This window comes from Leptinotarsa decemlineata, unplaced genomic scaffold (genome assembly GCF_025532065.1).
Source record: "Leptinotarsa decemlineata unplaced genomic scaffold, Ldec_3_MD MMD2_tig00000035_RagTag_RagTag, whole genome shotgun sequence".
NCBI lineage: Eukaryota > Metazoa > Arthropoda > Insecta > Coleoptera > Chrysomelidae > Leptinotarsa > Leptinotarsa decemlineata.
The window spans coordinates 5,882,931-5,905,636 of record NW_027412540.1 but is presented as its reverse complement, the minus strand read 5'-3'; the positions used below and the strand labels follow the sequence as shown (position 1 = coordinate 5,905,636).

The following is a 22,706-nucleotide window of genomic DNA, read 5'->3' as shown; positions in this document are numbered from 1 at the left end:
CTGAAATATTTACTAACTTAGCGACTTTCGAAATTGAAGTAGTAGGCTCAACGGCGAATTGGCCTAAAATCTCAATCTGTGCGGCTTTCGTAAGAACTCTCGTCTGCTTTACTGCTTTGTTGCACACAGAACCGGTATCTTCAAATTTTTGAACAAGGTCTAGAACATATCGGTGACTCACATTTTGGCCTGCATATGCCTTTCATTAAAATCCCGGACTGGCCTACGAGCACATCTATCTTCAGCACCATAAATAAAAATAATTTCAGTTTTTTCTTGCAAAGTGTAGACCATTACGATTTGTATTACTGTCAGTGCAACTGACACCACTTGACAAACAGTTTAAAATCAGGAATGACTAATTCTGAGAAATGTTTTCACCATTCAATTGTAACTGACGCCAAGAAGAACTCTGTGCTCTTACCTCACTTCAGCTGAAGCAAAAAATTCTGTGTAAAAAATAAACATAAACATACCGTTATCGAGTCAGGGGTAGCGGTTCTATAAATTTTTACATTTTGTTATAATTCATTTTCTTTTTGCCCTATTTTACGAGAACTAATCAACCAATTTCAGTTTTCTAAACGGAATTGAGTGAGGATTTTTAAGATCTTTGAAATGATGTGTTACAAGATAGGGAGTGCCATTTAAAATTATTAAATGGGGGTAGCTAGGGTAAGGAGGTTCAACCTAATATACCACTGGCACTGGTTTTAAACTTCCCCCTTGATATCCAAATTGACATGTTTTTTGCCTACGGCAAATTCTCCCTGCTAAACGAAGTACTAGGTGTGGGAAGTTTTGAAATGAAGGCACTGTATAGAACATGGACAGAGAAGGGACCTCGTGAGGCTAGATATAATCGTACCGTGGTTCAACATGCGTCTGTTTGGTAGACTGGGTTCTCACCATCAGAATACCTCAAAATAAACGAGAGAAAGAAGAAGTTTCAATTGGTGACAATTTGGCGCCCTATATAGGGTAAAAGAGTTGCAAAAATATAATATTCAAATGGTATTTTTATCAGCCAACTCAATGCACTCAACCCAGCCACAGGATGTGTCTTTTTTTGCTCTATTAAATTAAATGGCGCCAATTCTACAAAATTAAAAGAAATGTCCAAATGAGGCCAGTGTTCCAAAATCTGAATTTCAGCCATTACTGAAGCAACTAATGAAAGTTATTGCACCCAATTCCAAATATTGTCTCTGCCTTTCGAAAAACAGGAATGATTCCACTGAATGATAAGAAGGTATTGAAGCAACTACTGGGACAAACCATGGGACCAGAAGAAGTAGAAGCAACTGATAACAAGAACAAAAAATTTAATGTAGAACCCATAAAAACTGTTGATTATTCTTCTTCGTCTAGTAAGAGTGATCTGGATGAGAATAAATTATTCACGCGAAGACTGTGATGAAAATCTAGATGTGATGAAAGATGGAAATCTAAACGTGGAAGCAGACCAAGATGTAGATTCAGTGTAAGATGAACGCCTGCATCTACTAGACGATTTTGACAATGAAGAAAATGAAAATAATGAATCTGATGATGTTTCTTCAATCACATTTTGCAGAAACATCTGATATTAGTGGGAAAATAAAATGTGATTCAATGATGTACACTACCAAATAAGCTTAGTGATATTACCACTGGTAAAAAGAGAAAAAAAATAGTAGGATGAAACCCATTAGAAAAGGAGGGGAATATGATAAAAATGAAATGAAAAATAAATTACGGGCGATCTGAGTTCGGGAGGTGGGAAGAGGTGAGTTTTTTTAACGGTAAGAAATGGTTTATATCGATTTTCGGCAAAACTATGGAAAAAAATTAAATGGCAAAGTTGTAGGTAATAAAAAGATCTTCAACATTTGTAACATCAAAATTTATGTGACAAATACAAATAACCAAGTTTTTGGTTTTTTATTTTCATCTATTTCAAAAAAAAATCTACGAAATTTTGTGGAAACTTACCTTTTCATGTCCCAAATACACCGTAATTTATCTGATTTAAAATATTTATTTTTTCACCTTATTTTGACTTAATATCAAAAAAGCACCTTAATTTTCAATCGAAAATTCTCGCGTCAAAATATCAGCTTGTTTCAAAATGTCGGTGTGCTTTTTGTTCATTGAAATCTCTACTTTCTGATGGTGTAAAAAATATACATTACTATAGTAAATGTTCTCAGAAAATGCAAAAAAATAGAGAAACTCGATTTCGAAATATTTTTTAATTATTATGTTCAATTTCATCAAAAAATGTGATTGCTGCAATTTTATCCAGTTAAAAAAGTTTATTTATTTGATTTTAATTACATTCAATAAAAACAACAACAATAAAAACTTATTGGCGCTCCGGGGCGCCACAAAATATAAATTGTAAAGAATCCTTCGGTGAATCTCGTAGATTCATAATCATCATTTATTGTCTCTTTTTAAGCTTACGCATATCTTGGAGATGAATACGAGTAGGAGATTTGAGCCGGTTCTAAGCCTCCCCCCACCACTATGACGTATTAATTGCTTTTTTATTGGTTGTTGTTTGGTGAAGTCAAGGTGATGTGACCTTGAAGGGTGTGGTGTATGGATCGTTCAGAAATTTTTTCCCGGTTCTAATACTCCCCCCACCAATATGACGTGTTATTTGCTTTTTTTTTGTTGTGCAGTGAAGTCAAGGCGTTGTGACCTTGAAGTGTCTGGTGCATGGATCGTTCAGATTTTTTTTTCATATGAGATTTTGTGTGTGTATGTGTGTGTGTGTGTTAGAGAATGCACGGTACAGGGTTTCATCATGTGCTTGTTTGTCTATGTACAAACATACGTCTGCATACTTCGAAGATCCTCCAAGTAATGAATGCTCCATCGGTGTGAGGGCACCAAGTTAGTAGTGGAGTGACGTCACAGCAATAACCGTTCAACGGCTAGAGAGCGACATGTTCACTCCACGACGTGTGGCAGAGTAATGCGTATTCATCGGTCTGCTCTCACCTCCCTCGATGTAGTGAAGGATGTGACGTAACGCCCCAGACTCGCCATCAATGGTGACACGCAGGCGGGCGAGGACTGTGCTAACGTCTGTCTTCTCCGAGAGCGCAACGACAATTGCTTGTTCGGCTATCGCTCTCGAAGCAGTGAATGATGTGACGTAACGCATCACCCTACCCTCGCTATTGATGGTGACACGCAGGCGGGCGAGGACTGTGCAAACGTCTGCCCTCTCCGAGAGCGCAACGATCACTGCTTGCTCGTGCCGGCAACTGTTATCGCATCAAATTGGGAGATGGGCTTGGCTGTGACGTCAGGCATCTCTAGCGGATGCATCGATGTGTCCTTACCTACCCTCACTCTCTACGGTGATGCGCAGGCGACGTGGATTATGGTATTTAAGAAGCGGGCGAGTGTTGGTTATGTCAGTTTCCATCGAGTGAGTTAGTGAGAACATATCATAGAAAATGTATTCTTGTGAATGTGGTAAATCTTTTACCCGTAGTGACAACCTTCGTCGTCATCAGCTCCAGAGTTGCCAAGGAGGGCCATCAGTGAAACGAGTGAGATTAGATGACGCTGCAGCACCTATGTACACATGTAATTGTTGTAATGTGATGATTCCATTGACTCAAGTGAATTCTCACAATAGAACTCTACAACATAAGAATAATACATGTGTTCAATTCAGTGATGGTGTTCAAATTATAAAGAGCGCCTTCAAACGTCGGATTGCGACATACAGGGTGCAGAGTTCCATTGTTTCCACCGATTACATGTTATTCTTTAATGAAATCAGGCAGAAAGTTATAGAATTATTGGAATCGGCCATCAGGGTTCACAAAATCATCAAAGTGAATATGGAAGTATTTGGGAGTTATATTCTACAAACACAAGACCTGAAGGAAACGAAATCATTTAATTCACAGAATAGAACAGTTGATCAATCTACTGATTTGAATTCCTTATTTGATGGATTTCGAAATGGGATTATCGCCCAAACTACAGAATTCCAGGAACGTGATTCAGGTAAACATTTCTACCAAGTTTTAATTGGATGGATTAGTAATATTGTTCTGTATTTAAGGTTGGACTTGTGAAAAAATCATGTTTCTGGAGTTGAACATTAATAAATACAGCCCGCTCAGTGGATGTTCATATGTGAAGCTGCCTGAATGTATTGAGCGTAGGAAGGCCGTGGTTAATGTCCGTAATGAAGATCAGCATTGTTTTGCATGGGCTATCACTTCAGCACTACATCCTGCAATCGATAGAACATCAGAAATTTCATCGTATCCACATTTCAGTACAGTCATAGATGTAACAGGTATGAATTTTCCGGTAAAGTTGAAAGATATTGTGAAATTTGAAGACAAGAATGATATTTCAGTTAATGTGTACGGTTTAGAAAGTAAATTCGAGAAGGGTAAAATAATGTATGAAATAATTGGACCATTACGTTACTCTCAGAGAAGACTTAGAAGACATGTCAATTTGTTACTTATCACAGATGATTTCGGTAATAATCATTATTGTTGGATCAAAGATCTTTCAAGATTAGTTTCAAGCCAATTATCGGCTCATGAACATAAGAAATATTTTTGTGATGGCTGTTTATTATATTTTTCTAATGAACAATTACTATTACGTCATAAGATAAATGATTGTAATCACTTGAGTACTACAACACCATCAACCAATTTCAAAGTCAATAAATATGGGAAAACGGTACCTGAAAATATACTAACTTTTGAAAACTTTGAGAAACAAATGAAGGTACCATTTGTAGTGTATGCAGATTTTGAATCAGTACTGAAGCCGATTCAAACCACTAAACCAAATCCTGAATACTCGTATTCGATCAAGACATTCAAACATGAGCCTTATTCATTTGCTTATTTGATTAAATGTTCATACAATGATGATTTATCAAAATTTGTTTCGTATAGGGGTGTGGATGCAGCCCAAAAATTCGTTAGCAAAATCGAAGATGATTTGAAAAATATTTATGAAAATCATCTCAGGTTTCCTATTCCTATGGATGTACAAACTCCTGAGGAAGAGGAACAGTTTGCTTCTGCCACAAATTGTGGCATTTGTTCCAAACAATTTAATGATGGCGAAGTCAAAGTGAGGGATCATTGTCACCTCACAGGAAAAAAAAGGTCCCCTGCTGCTCATTCATCTTGTAATTTGAATTTTAAATTGCCAAATTTCATTCCTATAATTTTTCACAATCTCAGTGGATATGATTGTCATTTATTCATAAAGGAATTGTATAAAAACAAAGATAAAGTGGATGTCATCCCACAAACTAATGAAAAATATATATCTTTCACAAAACATCTCTTTACACACTCCTATACGGATAAAGATGGTAGGGTGAAGAAGAATTATTTGAAAATGAGATTCATTGATAGTTTCAGATTCATGCCTAGTTCTTTGGAGAATTTAGGTGCAAATTTAACATCTGATCAGTGTATCGAGATGCGCAAACATTTCCCACAAATTGAAAATTTCAATTTGATGAGAAAGAAAGGTGTATTTCCCTATAGTTTTGTTGATGACATCGAAAAACTGAATCATCCAAGACTTCCAACCAAAAATCAATTTTATGATAAACTCAATTGTGAACATATATCAGATAATGATTATGGGAGAGCTCAACTTGTTTGGAATTTATTCGAATGTCAGGATTTGGGTGAATACTCTGATTTATATTTAAAGTCAGATGTGTTACTATTATGTGACATTTTTGAAAACTTTAGAAATATATCTGTTGATAAATATAAATTGGATCCGGCACAATACTTCACTGCACCCGGATTATCGTGGGATGCCATGTTGAAATATACTAATATTGAATTGGAATTACTAACTGATATCGATATGGTTCACTTCTTTCAAAAAGGTATTCGTGGTGGAATAAGTCAATGTAGTGAAAGGAAACATAAAGCAAACAATACATTTTTACCGGATTATAATCCAAATGAACCATCTTCATTCATTTCATATTTGGATGCAACAAATCTATATGGTCCCAGCATGTCGCAACCATTACCAACAGGTGAATTTTCATGGTTAGCACCTCATGAAATTCTCAATCTTGATATAATGAATGTGGATATCGATAGTCCTTATGGATATGTATTGGAAGTGGATATACATTATCCCCAAGAACTTCATGATAAACATTCCGATTTACCATTCTTAGTTGAACGTTTGATACCTCCATATGCAAAATCGAAAGTTCCCAAATTAATTCCAAATTTAAACGACAAAAGAAAATATATTGTTCACTATAGAAACTTACAGCAAGCTGTCAATCATGGTTTGATAGTGATGAACACACATAGAGTATTGAGGTTTAAGCAATCATGTTGGATGAAGCCTTATATAGATTTGAATACTGAAATGCGTAATAGGTCTAATAACAAATCTGAAAAAGATTTCTACAAACTAATGAATAATGCAGTCTATGGAAAAACAATGGAAAACGTAGACAATAGAATTGATGTTAGACTCATTACACATTGGGAAAATATAAAAAGAACTATAGGTGCTAGTTGTCTCATATCTCGACCAAATTTAAAAAAATGCTCTATTTTCACAGAAAATTTTGTTGCCATTCAATTGGCTAGAGTAAAAGTTCATTATGATAAACCACTATATTTAGGATTTTCCATTCTAGAATTATCTAAAACAGTTATGTATGATTTTTTCTATGGATGTATCAAACAACAGTTTGGAGAAGATGCGTCCTTACTCTACACTGATACCGACTCCCTTATTCTCAAAATAAATACAGACAATTTCTATGAATTTATCAAAAATAATATAAATAAGTTCGATACATCTAATTATAAAATAGGAAACCAATTCAATATTCCAGTGACAAAGTCAGTTCTGGGTAATTTCAAAGATGAATTCCCAAATGATCCAATAATCAGCTTTTACGGTACAGGTGCTAAAGCGTATTACGTGAAATCTGTTGATGGTGAACTGAAGAAGGCCAAAGGTGTGAAACGATCTGTTATAAAGAATGAATTGACATGTGAAGACTATGAAAAAATCATTGAAGAGGGAGGTATGATATTCAGGAAGATGAACTCGTTCAGAAGCGTATTGCATGATATTTACACTGAATTGAAAAATAAAGTCGCTTTATCGTATCATGACGACAAGAGATTCATCATTCCGAATACCACTCGAACTCTTCCATGGGGTCATAGCGATATAGAATTTTATCGAAATGATCCTAATGATAACATTCGTTGGGTGTCTGAAATCGTTCATTCTTTTTCTCAAGAGAGCGCCTTAGACCAACTAATCAATTTGTTGACTGTAGAGATGAATAATTGAATTATAATTCGAAGTATTATTGCTTATTCCTTCAAACCGGAACATTCTTATTTGTGATTATTTGTGATTATTGTATTATGTATTGTATATGTATCACTTTTACCAAGTTACTTAGATGAATAAAAAATGATAAAAATATTATTTGTTTCATTTCTATTTTCCTAACCAATTACTGTATATAGCATAATGTAAATGAAAGAAATATCAGTTTGAAAAGAATCATCGTAGAGTGCACAATGTCTAAAACAATCGATAAGTTTGGTAGAAAAAGAAAATTGGGTGGTAATGTCATTCGAGGTCCTCCCGGGATTGGTTTTAAATTAACAAAAGATGGTCATTATGACATGCAAAGAAAAATATTGAAAAATATAAGCGAACCAATTGACAAGAGTGATTGTGTAACTGTATCATATCTTGAGGGGGAAATTAACGGAACAAAGGAGGTTATACTTCTAGCCCTACAAGCTGCAATACAATCCACAATAGGTAATATTGCTCGCGATGCCCGTCAAGCATTTGACGATAAAATTGCAGAGGCTCGGATAACTTTCACTCGTAAATTTGACAAACTTACAAATGATGTGGACATAAAAATGTCTGACATAACAGCGTCTACAAATAAAAAATTTGATGCTATGTCAAACATAACAGGGACTACAATGAAAAAGTATGATGTACTAGAAGAGAGAGTTGAAGTTTTGGAGAAAAGCCATAAAGTCAGGCCATCAGGTGGACTGGGATATCCAGGACTGGACATTGATCCAAATGTTAGAATAATAGAACCAAAACCAAAACCAACAGATGACGTATTAATTGAACCAACATGGTGAATTTACTCCCGCGTTAGGTTAGATTAGATTAATACATACTGTAGGTTAGGGTCATAGGTGTTAGGTTAGGTTAGGTTCCACGGCGCGCGAAGCGCGCGGGTGGGGGTGGGGGGCCACCGCGCCGGCGCGCGAAGCGCGCCGGCGCGGTGGCCCCATTACGCTCGCGCCGGTGCGCGAAGCGCGCCGGCGCGAGCGTAGCGAATTGGGGCGTAAGCCGCGCGGAGCGCGGCCCGCTTTCTTCCCACTATTGCTCACCCCGCCCACTTCCTACCATTTCTCGCCCCACCATATTCCAACCATTGCGCATGCACGCCCCCACCTCATTCCCTCCACTCCCAATGATGTTGATACCCCGAGGAGCACGTTCTTCTACATTCAGTACGACAACTCCAGTCATCCAGAGCAGTCCAGCCATACTCAACCAGAAGCAGTGTACTATACGACGAGGAGCTAAGTTTGAGTAAGTTAACAATGTACTTTAATTTTTTACATCTACTAACTTTGTATTATTTTACATTTTCAGAATGGCATCCAACACTCAGGAATTAAATAACGCTGTGGCATCCATCATGCCTATGACAGAGCAGGAGAAGGCATCCACTTCGCGAGTTAGGTGCAGATCCACCAGCCCTGACTTATTCGAGGAGGAGGAGGAAGTCAGGCCTGTAAAGAAGGTTTGCCAACGACCTGCAGCGAAGGTTGGTCCTATTTCTAAGTACCGAGCTACTTGCAATAGGACTAATCCTTATGCAGGTAGTTGGTCGACCGCTCCAAACAGCTTAAGGCCCTCCACACCACCCGCAGCAGTAGTGGAACAACCTAGGGCGCCTTCTCCGGAGGAGCCACCAGTTGTATTGTCCCCATCGGAGGAGGCTCCCATCGTATTCACTCCGTCGGTGGTGCCGCTTTCGCCGATGCTGGCAACACCGGTGACGAATCCTGAAGTGTTAGTGCCACAAGTGCGACAGCCTATCGGAGAGGTTAGTGAAATGTTGGACAGTTTTCTACAGAGATGTAAGGAAGCAGAACATGCTTCTCGAGCTAGTGAGGCCGCGTTGGTTAAAAGGAAGCGCGAAATGGCTGAAATTGTTAACCGACGGAGGGAAGCAGAAAAAGTAATAGCCGAACTAGATCGGAAGTATGCATCTCTGGAGAAAAAGTGTGAAGCAGATACCTCTTCGATAGAGACTTATAAAAAGTTAGTGACTTTTATAAAAACTTTCCCATAGATTAAGTGTAAGTGTAGTAAGATTAGTTTTAGGTTAGTTAGGAATATTTAATTAAGATAGTTTTAAGTTTATGTTTGTAATTTTAGGAAATAAAAATAAAATAAAAAAAAAAAGAAGTGAAATTAAGGGTGTACATTGTTTTGGTTTGGTACACATTGAACAATGCGATGGTTGGAGCATTTTTCTTCACTTCGTCTCATTATTATTTCCTTTTTTTATTTCAATTACAAGTTCTTCTATGCAAATACCTCACATCAATTTTTGTGTTCTCTAATCTATTGTAAATAATCTCTTGGGAAGAAAATATGTTTCATAATGAAATCAATAAGTATATTTCATATAATTCATATAGTATTTTCAATTTTCTCTTTCATGGAATATAGCTCATGTCATTTTTGAAATTCATTCCCACTTAATCCCCTCTCCTCCCCACTCCTCCCCCACTCCCTTTCAAAAGTATAAAAGTAGGAATTATCTGTTGGAATATTCAGTTGATCAGCCACCTTCAACATGGAACCTGATTCAACTACTGAGCCGTACAGTGACCCAGCGCATCAACATCCTTACTGGGCTTCTATCCATGAAGGTTTCGTTACCTCCACGACGGCACCTCACTCGATGAATTATGATGACATAATTTATGATGATCGGATACAAGTGCTTCACGTTACTGGAACCAATCAAGCGGACCTGTCTGATGGGGATTATCCAGATCCCTATGATTGGCGGAATGATTACGAATGGGATACACAGTCCGGAAACACAGACGACGACGACAGCGATGACGATGATGACGGTGACGCTGACAATGAGTCCGATGATAGTCCTCCACCATCCCCTATCCTGATTGATGAAGTCCTGAATTCAGACGATGATATGTAATCGTTTCCTCATTTCTCCCATCCTTTCTATTCCTTTCCTTTCCTTCCACGGAGTACACACTTTTTGGTTGGTGTACACGAGGCACTGCGAGGTTGGGGCAGTGTCTTTTTCCCTCTCCCTTATTAGTTTTTTTTATAATAATCACTCAGAGTTTCTCATAATAATAATCACTTAGAATTTCAAGAAAATTGTCATTCTTATTGCTTTCGAATTTCAAACACTGAATTGTTCTACATTTACACTTCACCCCCTCCTTTTTTTTCCAATATAAATAAAGCATCAATCCCAGTTCTATATCATTCTTCCACAATGTCGAGTGCTGATTCCACCACCGAACCGATGAGTGTACCAGAGTGTTCTATGACGAGTACAGGCCCCATCCAGGTACATGGAATAGATTCAACGTTCGATCATTTCAGTACAAATTTTGCACAAATGCTGCAACGTATCTATGATCTACCTGATGATTTCCCGGCACGTATGGAAGAAGGTATGCAAGAGGAAGTAGAGGCAGAGTTAGAGATGGATGTCAATGAGTTAGACGATCTAGAGGATAACGAGCTAGATAATTATGCTAATGATGATGCCATTAGTATATCGTCTGATTCAGATGATTATGAGGATGACATCATCAGTATATCATCAGATACAGATGATGATACAATCATCATTGTTTCTGATGATGATGAGGAGCGTTAGTCCATACCATTGCATGGATTAATAAAAAAAACAGCCCTTTTCAGGGCTACAATTGAAGACTGAAACAATAAAAAAAAATAGCTCTTTTCAGAGCTATCATTATACTTTCAAACAGAAACAGGTTCATACCATTGTTAACATTATAGTCTCAAACAAAATGTATGTATGTAAAAGTATTCATCATTATATGCATACAATGATTGACAAAATGCCAACTTCAACTTTCATTTAAAGTAGTACTCATCATATGCATAGATATTCAATGACTATCAAATTCCAAATATCGACTTTTCAGTCAAAGTAGTAATTTATTTGTCATATAATGTATAGATATTCAAAGACTAACAAATTACTTAGACTTTTATTAGTCAAAGTATTCATTTGTCATATAATCTATGAATACTTATACAACTAACTACTGTTTGTGTGAATAATGTAGCCCTGAAAAGGGCTGTTGTTTTTTTTTTGACCAGTAGGTCCACGGTTATTGTGCCACAGGTTGGACATTATTACATATAATACATGTAGATACTCGGGTGAAGTTTGTTAGTGGCCTCTCGCAAGCTTCACACCAATTCTGCCCCATTTCCATAATTGAGACAGTGTTGTGGGTGTTGACATGGGCATACCACCCTCCATTATTGTTTCTATGCGAATAAAACCGAAAGCAGCACCAACATAGTTTTTTGTTCTCTCCATCTATTGTGCTGATCAATACGTATGCATCCATTGCACAATACAAATCCAAGGGATCTTCCAGTGTCTCACTGACATTGAGCGTTCGCATACCGATCCTCAAAGCACCATCGCCTTCAGTTGTGTCAGCTTCTATCCCTTCATCATCTCCTTCTTCATCCATGACCCTCTCAAACTCCATCACGTCATCATCTTCGTCGCTTTGGTTGGCCTCGTTTTCAACTTCGTCTATCTCATCTTCATCGACTCCAACATCTTCTGCTTCAACTATCACTTCCTCTAGCGGAACATTGACATCCTCATCATCTGATTCGTCTATCCAATTGTTTTCATCAACAGCAGATATTCTATTTAATGCAGCATTTATTTTTGCAGAATTCATCTTGTTGTTGTTTGATCACAGTTGTAGAGAGTGAATGAATGAACTCTAGGTTTGCAAGTCGACTTATATAGGAGGTGATGCGACTCCCACTTGACTCGTTTAGAGTGGAATAGTAGGAGAAGTTATCCCACTATACTTTCACATGATGTTGATTTGTATAAATAGGATCGTAGGTGTAGGAGAGAGCATTCAGAGTTTCTGTAAGTCATCTCTTAATATTTCTAATCGAATCAGTAAAATGCCGTTTCCAAAAGAGTGGAATGAAAAACCAAAAGTGTGTGTCTACCCAATGATGATTGCAGGGGCTATTGTGTGCTACTTTTGTCAAATAAGTAGACCTAAGGATTCAATCAATCCATGTACTGGTATGTGTAGTGATTGCGTGTTGCGGATTCAACTATCGCCTCCTTCTCATCCACCGAAGCGAACAAAATCGGATTATCGTCAACAACAGTTACAGTGTCTGAAGTGTTCCGAACCTATAATATTTAACAATATAGGTATCTGTAGAAATATTTGCGGTATCTGTGCTGCCGTTCCAACTCCACTGCAACGTTGTTTGCGTTGTGATACATATTCCATGAATTGTTGGAATCATGTATGCAATGCATGTAGAAGTACTTGGGATCTGTGTGAGAAGGTTGGTCAACTCTACCCCAATAGGAGAATCCATTTTTTTCAATGTTGGTGTTTGACGCACGAGCAACAACTATTGAGGAATAGAGTCAAAGAACGTTCCACATCCACAGAGACATATTAACATTTTTCATTTTATATTTTTTATTATCGTTATTGTCCTCTATTATTAATAAATATATATATATATATATATATATATATATATATATTTTGAATTTATTTGTATTATTTTCCAACATTTAAAAATACATGCATGCAACACAAAGTTTTCCTCTTAAATGACAAAGATTGTTACATGCGTGAATAGTTTAGTGAGAGAGCGCATGTGCCAGTTGATGAAAGAGCGCATGCGCTAGTTTATTTTCTTCTATAAATGGTGAGGTCTCAGTAACATCATCACCTTTCCTATCCACATTCTATTGCTATCACATATCATTCCTCAGACCTTAATAATCATGAGCTCTATGCCGCTATTGATTGCTGAAGATGGTTCACCACTTGTTGATATCGATCAGACTGATTTTGAAAATATTCCAGTATTACATTTATCCAGTCAAGATTCGATAAATGATTTTGATATTAACGACTTCGTTAACTTTGCTGATGTGCCAGAACCAAATGAGCAAATTATTATTGAAAATCCGATCGTTTCGCAATTATCATCACTCAAACACTCTTCATCTACCCTTCCTCTTGGTGTTGATAAGAAATCTAGAACAATCAAGAGGAAGGTTACTAAGGCATCTTCATCGATTGTCACTGACTTTAAAGAAAAGAAAGAATCCAAAAGTGTTGTGCGACAGAAAAAACCCGCAACGAAAAGTGACAGATCGAAGAGGAAGCCAAAAGGTACTCCTAAAGAAATGAAGAGTGATTTGAAAGCTGAACCGCTATCTTCTTTCAGTCCCCTCCATCGGTTTGGGGAAATGAAAAGGAAAGCAAAATACCGTCTTGTAAAGGCACAGATGACTATTGCTGAACTCGAAAAGAGTGAGCGAGCTATTAATGCTAATAATGAAACTCTTGAAGCATTAGATGCCAAGATTGCATTAGCGAAGGTTGAATTGGCTAGAATGTCTAAAGATGCTGATGAACTCCGTTCAAAAATAGGTAAAGATAAGCAATTCCATCAACGTTCGAGAATGCAAGCTCAGGCTGAGCTTGAGCAGTCGACTAAGCTTTATGAGACGGCATTATCAGTGAGAGATAATTGGCAAAAAGAGTTGGATACTGCATTTCTAAGTGACGGCGATTAGTTTTGGGAATGATAATGTGTTTTCAATATCGTGAGTTGAAAAATATAAGCGGGAATGGAGTATACAATTAATTTGGTTTGGTATACACAGAACATTGCGAATGGCTGGGGCAATGTTTACCGCTGCAATATTTTTCAATTCACATACTTATAATTGAAATGAAAACAATAATGAACTTTAATATTACTTTATTCATAAAAGTCACTATTAGATACATTCAAACCATATTTGATTCATCAATCCAAGAATTTTGTTCGCTAGGAAGACCTAACCACTTTACATATACTTTATTTTTTCTTCTCTTCAACACCTTCTCAATCAGATATACGTCAGGATTCTCGGTTCGTAATAACTCTTCTTCGTAAAAACATCCTCTAATCGGCTGTTCATTCATATCTTCAAGATTATAAGTCGTTGGGATGGTTTTATTAATTTTAACAATCTTGAATAGCTCCGTGGTAAAATTCGCAGTGTAAGACTTTTCAAAAATATTTTTGTATTTACTTATACGTACAATATCATTCAATTGGAATTTGGGTTTACTTTGTCTTCCTCCAATTCCATTGATACCCTTGAATTTCAATTTTGTTGTTGAATCAACATTGATGGGTGCCATACCTATTGTACGATGAACTTTATTATTATATCTACTAGTTATAATTGGAAGAATATCAAGCCATTTGTGGTGACCTCTCATCGAAAATTCCTTGTAGAGCCATGCCTTTATTGTACGAATCACTCTTTCTGCTATAGCTGCCTTCTTTGTGCTGAATGTTGAATAATGATTGATATTATATTCTCGCATGAGAGATGAGAAGCTTCTATTAAAAAATTCTTTCCCTTGATCGCTTTGTATATGTTTAGGGGAAAATTTGGCTTTCTTCAGTACATATTTCATTGCATTAGTTATTGTACTACCTGTTTTATCTTTAACTGGCACAGTCCATAGATATTTTGAGTAACAATCAATTACTACAAGTATATATCGGTATCCTTCATTACTTTTTGCATAAGGTTGTAGTTCAGCTAGATCTATTTGCCATAGATCTGCAAAACCTTTGATGGTAGTTATTCTTCTACGAAAATTACGTCTTGCAGGTCTATGTAATTCATTAACAACTTGTCGTTTGATATCACTTACTTCATTAGTCATTCTATTTCAATATGATTAAAGAGAAAAAAAGTGATAATGTTACTGCATTGAATGATGATGTGACAGTGATCATTACTTATGGATATATATTAATATATTATACCTTCTTCACGTAATTCTTCAATTATTGAAATTATTTCATTATCATGTCCGGTATGTCCAGCTGACTTTGATGCTACCAATAGTCGTAGGCGAGCAACTAACTCTTTCGGTGAATTCCAGTACACATAATTCGCAGGTTTAGAATTATATGTTTTCTCCATTTTCACTCGTTTGAGTGCTCCACCAATTTTACTTCTACTCCTAATTGGATATTGTCGTGAGTCTAATAGTGGTTTGATGACTTCACGAAATTTTTTAGAATTTGTATTTTTAAAACCATTCTTCAGATGATATTGTTTATATGGAGCATTCGTTATTTTCAATATTTTGGAATATACTTGACGAGTTTCTTCATTATCAACATCTTGTGGATTCTTCAAAAAGATCATATCATATAATTCTGGACTACCTGCGCATTCATATTTTTTCACTTTATTAGCATCCCAAAATGAAATGTTTCCATCTTTGAAATGTACCACTAGACTTCCCATTTTCAGCTTTTGTGTAATTGGATCCATACGTACGCCAAATGTTCCATCATATGCTGGATTTCTAGATTTTACATTATTCAAATGTTTCATCAAAACATCTTCACCACTTTCATTCATAACAGGTGAGATGTCAGGATCCGAGGAATCGATGTGGGACGATGATGGTGTTTCGAATAGAGTTGTTCTCATATCGTCTTGAAGTGTGCTCGTGTCACTATTCACAGATGATACACCATCAAAAGATTGTTTTCTTCCTATTGGAGTACTCATGGGATAATTTGAAGTAGATTGAACAGATCCACGATTTGGTGATAACACTGCTGATTTAGAAGTAGCGTTTGATGATAAAACATTCAATGGTTTCATTATGGGCTCATACAATCTTTCAAGTGTCGAACGATTTTCAATATTATCATTCTTGATAGAGTTGAATTTCTGTCTGACAGCTTCTGTTGTCTCTACTAGTTGACGTTTCAAATTCATTTCATTGTTTTTATGTTCAGAATCGTTTTTTGTATTCATAATGCCCTTTTTAAATTATAGCTCAATTCGTTGATGAAGTGACCTCTACAATATTCAGTGATCGAATAAGTTTCAAAAACAAGATCATGGGTATATAAAACTATCGAATCCTTTGCGATATCTACCTTCATCTATTTTTCTATCCTTATCAATTACTAGAAATCCATATTGATCCTCCCAGCATTTAACACACATCAATTGGAATTGTTTGAATGTTACATCGGGTGAAACATGATCTGAATAAATGCGATGTAAATTCGTCTCATCTTGTTTGAACATTATAATGAAATTGGTATTGTCACGCACTAACTGTTTGGGTACCCGTGAATATGTCTGTGCTAGATAAAAACAATCAACATCCTTATGACGTCCCATACAGAAATATGATCTAATAATATCTTGCTTTTCACATATCACATCATCGAAAATGAAAACAGAATTAGGCTTAGCGTCGGAGGGTTCCACTATTTCTGCATTATTGCTGAATGTATAAAAACCTAATCCTTTTATAGGTTCCAAAACACTTCGCAAGTACTGATATTTAGGTTGATTGAGTGACTTCGAATAGAGATACACATTTCTAAATCTCAATCCTTGTGGATGTGTTAATAGTGATATCATTGCATTCGTCTTTCCACAATTTGAAGGTCCTATAATGAGTCCTCGAACTGATGATGGAAGTAGTGGACCATGTCTGAATACTCTTTGTCCATTCAATCCACACCCAAATTTCTCATCTAGATTATCTACAGCAAACTTTTCTTTCTGTTTTACAATGCGCATCGTGCCGTGGTTGGAGACTATATAAATGTTATTAGCTTATTCATTTCAATGTGTACCATCAAACGATACGGACGTATTGAAAGTGATCGTAAAATTAAAAGAGGTTGTGGTTTTGTTAATGATTTAATAAACAAACTTCCTTTCGAATTACATCTACCTGGAGGATATCAATACTGTGGACCGGGTACAAAATTGAAACAACGTTTAGCTCGTAACGATCCTGGAATCAATAAATTAGATATTGAATGCAAAAAACACGATATTCAATATTCTAAGCATCCATCTGATCTTGCAGCAAGACATTTAGCCGAAAAAGAACTTGAATACAGCGCTTGGGATAGGGTTAAATCAAAGGACGCGAGTATTGGGGAAAGAGCAGCTGCATTACTTGTCACCAACATTATGAAAGCGAAAAGACATATGGGCATGGGTTGTAGTACCAATAAGAAAAAATGTAAGAGGAAACAATCGAAGAAAAATAATATTAAAAAAGTTGCATTTGGTGCTGGGATAGTCCATAAAGTGCGAAATGTATTGAAGAAAGCTGGTGGGAATCAATTTGTGACGAATAATAGCAAAAAAGCTATCACTGTGGCATTGCAGGCGGCACGTAAATACCTTAAAGCTGCCGGTGGAAAGAAGAAAATCCGCACACCACGCATAATTCCTGTTCCCAAGATCGGTGGACTTTTACCATTGATACCAATTTTTGCTGGACTATCCGCACTAGGAAGTTTGGCGGGAGCCGCTGCTGGTATTACCAAGGCCGTGAATTCGGCAAAAGCCAGCAGAGCGGCTTTAATGGAAGCCAATCGTCACAATAAAACCATGGAGGCTGTAGCATTAGGCAAACGCGGAAGTGGAATATATCTCAAACCATACCGTAAAGGTTTAGGACTATATTTAAAACCATACAAAGCCACAAACAAAACAAAAAACTGATTGAACCCCTACCTCAGAGGCCTCTTACTGATCTCGATCTCAGTTATTATGCACAAAAAATGAAAATTCCACATTTTCGTGGTGTTTTTATGCGTGATAGATTACCATCTTCAGGTCCAAAACAAAACGAGACAGCTATTGTTAATTTAGATGGAATAAGTGGACCAGGAACACATTGGGTGGCATATAAAAAATGTGGGAAAGAAGTCACATATTTCGATAGTTTTGGAGATCTACCCCCACCATTGGAATTGACTCGATTCTTTCGAAAATGTTCGAATGTAAAAATCAAATATAACTATGATCGACAACAGAAATTTAATACAGTTCTCTGTGGTCACTTGTGCTTGCAGTTTCTCTCTAAATAATTTTCCAAATAAAAATGGATTCAACACCAAAACTGGATCGGGAGGCTATCAAGGGAATGGGGTTTTCACTTAGAATGTTTTCAAAATATGGTACCTTGAAAAAAATGGATAAAGTGATGCTTGCAAATATGCCTAAGGAAGTGATACTTGCATGTGTTGCACATGAGATTGCATATGTTTGGGAAAAGTTGCCTAAGCATCTGCAAGATGACATCGATATAATGAAACATAGATATTGTTATGAGCACCACCACGATCAAAATTCAGATTCGGATGTTAATGATGGTCCTATACCTCGAAAATCTATGTGTTGTATTTGTAATATAGAGGATGTGAATATTGGTATCAATAAAAATGATACTTATTACAATACAACACCTTCCAAAAAGTGTAAATTGTCTCAAATGTGCTGTTGCTGTGTACAATAATAAATTGAAATGTGTTTCAAAATATTCATCAGTCATGTCACGAAAGTTCGAGCTACAAGCTGTCGGGACAAGTGTCTTGAGTGCGGATTTTTTTCCACCAATTGAATTGGATAGGAACAGTCGTTATGGATTAGGACTTTTGGGATTCTATGGATGCAATACAATCAATAATATAACTGAAGCTAATAACTTAGTTAGTTTTAGAATCAGTAATGACAACTCATCGATACCCCAAAAGTTGACAATTGAAATTCCATGTGGTGCTTACGAAATAGAAGAGATCAATGCCGTCATACAGAAACATATCATGTTCAGATTGTTTCATGATAAAAAACCAAATGATGTCGTTGCAGATGATATTTTCTATCTACACGCCAATAATAATACATTCAAATGTGAAATGCGATCCAAATATGAAATTGATCTGACACATCCAAATTCTATAGCAGAAATGATGGGGTTCGCTCATGGAATATTTCCACCAAATCAGATACATGAATCATCATTACCAATAAACATTACAACTGTGAGACTTATCCGCTTAGATTGCAATATAATATCAGGTTCATATATAAATGGTGAAGAATCTCACATTCTTTTCTCATTCGATATTGATGTTGAACCTGGCTACAATCTTACTAAAGAACCACACAGTATTATATATATGCCTGTCAGTCCAGAAGGTCGTCAATTGATTCACAACATTACAGTGCGTATTTTGGATGAAAAAAATAACCTTATCGATTTTGGAAGTGAAGAAGAGATTTTCATTATTTTGGAATTGAAGAAAATCGAATAACTGTTGTTATGGGTTTCATTTACAATAGACAAAATCGCATTGAACAATCCCAAACGAGTTGCACTATCAAAAAGAAAGGTGTGCATAAAAAGAAAAGTGTGCATAAAAAGAAGCTCATTCCACAAGTGTATGCTAAACAGTTAGCACATAACGCTCTGTCTGTGAGTGATCTTAAATTTTTTAAATCTATTGGATTGAAAGTGAGAAAATAACAATGGTGCTCGAAACAAACAGTGAAAAGTTGAATATATTCAATGAACCAGTGCTCGATCATTCTCTCATAAGTTTACATGAGCACACATATAAGCCCTATGGATCACCGCTATTCAGAAATTCGGATGAAATCAGAATTGCAATCAATAATCAAGATGTTATACTAGATATTGCCGACAGCTTCATTTACATAGAAGGTAAATTCACCCCCAAAGATGTAGCGAAAACATGCTATCTCTCGAATAATGCAATTGCATTTCTCTTTGACGAAATTCGTTATGAAATGGGTGGTGAACAAGTGGCTGTTGTTAGAAAACCTGGGATAACATCTACAATGAAAACCATGATATCATTTGGACAATCTCATGCTAACACATTATTGACATCTGGTTGGGGACTTTCACAATTGAAGCAAGATATCTTGGATACAAACAGTCATGTTTTTAGTGGAAAACTACCACTGAAATATTTGATGGGTTTTGCTGAAGATTACAACAAAAGTATCTTGAATGCCAAACAGGAATTGATTTTGATTATCGCTCGATCATTCAAAAACTCGTATATAGGTGAGGTTGATGCTGATTTGGAAATAAATAAAATCGAATGGAAAATAAGACATATTGTACCAGATGATAAACACAAGCTCAAACTTTTGAGTAGAATAAACAAAAGCGGTCTGAATGCCAAAATCAAGTTGGCGTATCGTATGTGGGACCTCTATGAACTACCATCATTACGTGGGACTTCTTCAGACATATGGGCCATCAAAACAACTAATGCATTGGAAACTCCTCGTTTTGTCATCATCGCATTCCAAAGTACTACCACATCTGAAGATAGAACACAGGATATTACAAAATTCACAACTGCTGATATCAATAGTATTCGAGTATACTTGAATTCTGAAGTTTATCCATATGAGCGTTGGAATTTGAATTTCGATAAAAAACTTGATGCTCCTGCTTATTATGCTTTTGAGAGTTTCCAGCGAAGTTATTATGATAAAGATATGAGTGAACCTCTGATGGACATTGGGCAATTTAGAGAGAATCCACTATTCGTCATCGATTGTTCCCATCAACCGAATGCAACAAAATCATCAACTATTGATATAAAGATTGAGTTTGAGACGAGGAAGACCAAGTTTCCAGACAACACTAAAGTATATGCATTAATTTTGCATGATACAGTTTTAACATACAATGCATTGGATGGTTCAGTTCATAGCAGATATTGACACTTTTTTTCACTCTATCATATACTATTTTTATGATCTTTTTTTTATTTGTAACTGACTCATATCATGTATTGTATTTTATATCATATTTATTGTTTTGTAATCATTTTCTATTGTATTTCATGAGATTTAAATAAATAAAACATGAAAATAATACAAAGTTTTTTATTTGACATTATTTATGATTTACAGGAACATACAGACTATCTAAAATAACTTCTTCCTCATAATCATCATTTTCGCGACCATCTTCAATTTCCTCTCGATTTTCATCATTCAATTCAAAGTGATGAATAATCCATTCTGGCAAGTATGGTTGGAGGCTATACAGGAATCTTCTTAGGTTCAGTTCAATCATAACCTCACAAAGTTGCCACAATTCCAATTCATTATCCAAAAATTTGTTACAAACTTCTGCACCACTCCAATACTTCTCAGCATCACGAAGGCATAATTCGATTTGTTTTTCATCATAGCATACACTCATATCATAATTGCTTGCATGTTCGGCTCCATCACCCAACACCTTCAATTTAGACGACAAATGTTGAACCGATGATTTGAGATCTACAACATCGACCCAATCTTGACTTGCGTACTGCATCCACATCTTTAAATGGTGGAACTGAAATCGAATAAAAAAAAACAATAAGCAACCTCCAATTTTTCAGTGATATAATACTCACATTCCCATTTTACTTGTAGTTACAAAGTGGGTGTATTCAACTAAGTTAGTAATGTTTATATTTCCATATAATTATCATCTAATATATGAATATTAATAAAACAATAAGAAATTCATTATAATTACTATTATTATTCAATCATATTGAATTTGACTAGAGTTAGCGTTTTCACACCAAAAAACTTTGTAAGCTATGACCTAAAGAAATTCGCTATAAATTATTACAATTATTATTCAATCATATTGAATTTAACTAGAGATCGCGTTTTCATGCCAGCAAAACTTTGTTGGCTCTGTCCTAAATACACCATCGTATATTTACCACCTGATGAGTTGATACAAGATATATCGTCATCACTGAATTGCAACGAAATACGTTTTGGTAGCCATGTTTTAAATAATTTATCATTGCTCACATCTTGCAAAGTTAATAAAATTGATTTACCAAATCGTGTAGAATAAGTTGACATATTTTTAATTATGTACACTTCATCAATTGGCAATGATGATAAGGCCTTTTGCTCTAGTATTTCAACCTCCTGTACAATCAAATTATTAATTTTATTCAAGTCTACTTTTGAAACGGACATGATGATAATATATATGAAAATATAAACAATTTCCAACAGACAAATACACTCACCGTCTTCCTTCTATTACGAACTGAATAACACTCTACCAATTGCTAACTGCTGCAGATATATTCGTCTACTGATTTCATAGTGTGCCAGGCATTTCTTTTATATTAAACAGTGCGAGTCACCCCCACCATGAAACCGTGAAAGGTTCACATTGCTAGTTGCTATCCACTAGAGATGCCTGACGTCACAGCCAAGCCCATCTCCCAATTTGATGCGATAACAGTTGCCGGCACGAGCAAGCAGTGATCGTTGCGCTCTCGGAGAGGGCAGACGTTTGCACAGTCCTCGCCCGCCTGCGTGTCACCATCAATAGCGAGGGTAGGGTGATGCGTTACGTCACATCATTCACTGCTTCGAGAGCGATAGCCGAACAAGCAAT

General features: G+C 36.2%; 2 protein-coding genes and 1 long non-coding RNA gene across 4 annotated transcripts in view; all 3 read left to right on the top strand.

The window, feature by feature from the left end:
- LOC111504188 (uncharacterized) overlaps window positions 1–22,706 on the top strand; it is a 442,392-nt gene that overhangs the window by 82,503 nt on the left and 337,183 nt on the right. The gene's annotated exons all lie outside the window — the stretch shown is intronic.
- On the top strand, window positions 3,986–7,091 carry LOC141480980 (uncharacterized). The gene is made up of 2 exons (XR_012464679.1): window positions 3,986–4,017; window positions 4,076–7,091. It is a non-coding gene; the product is annotated as an uncharacterized lncRNA (long non-coding RNA).
- Window positions 8,486–9,617, top strand: LOC141480979 (uncharacterized). Its single transcript, XM_074171785.1, has 2 exons — window positions 8,486–8,640; window positions 8,704–9,617. The coding sequence occupies exons 1-2, from the start codon at window positions 8,486–8,488 to the stop codon at window positions 9,407–9,409; spliced, it is 861 nt and encodes a 286-aa protein (XP_074027886.1). The 3' UTR covers window positions 9,410–9,617.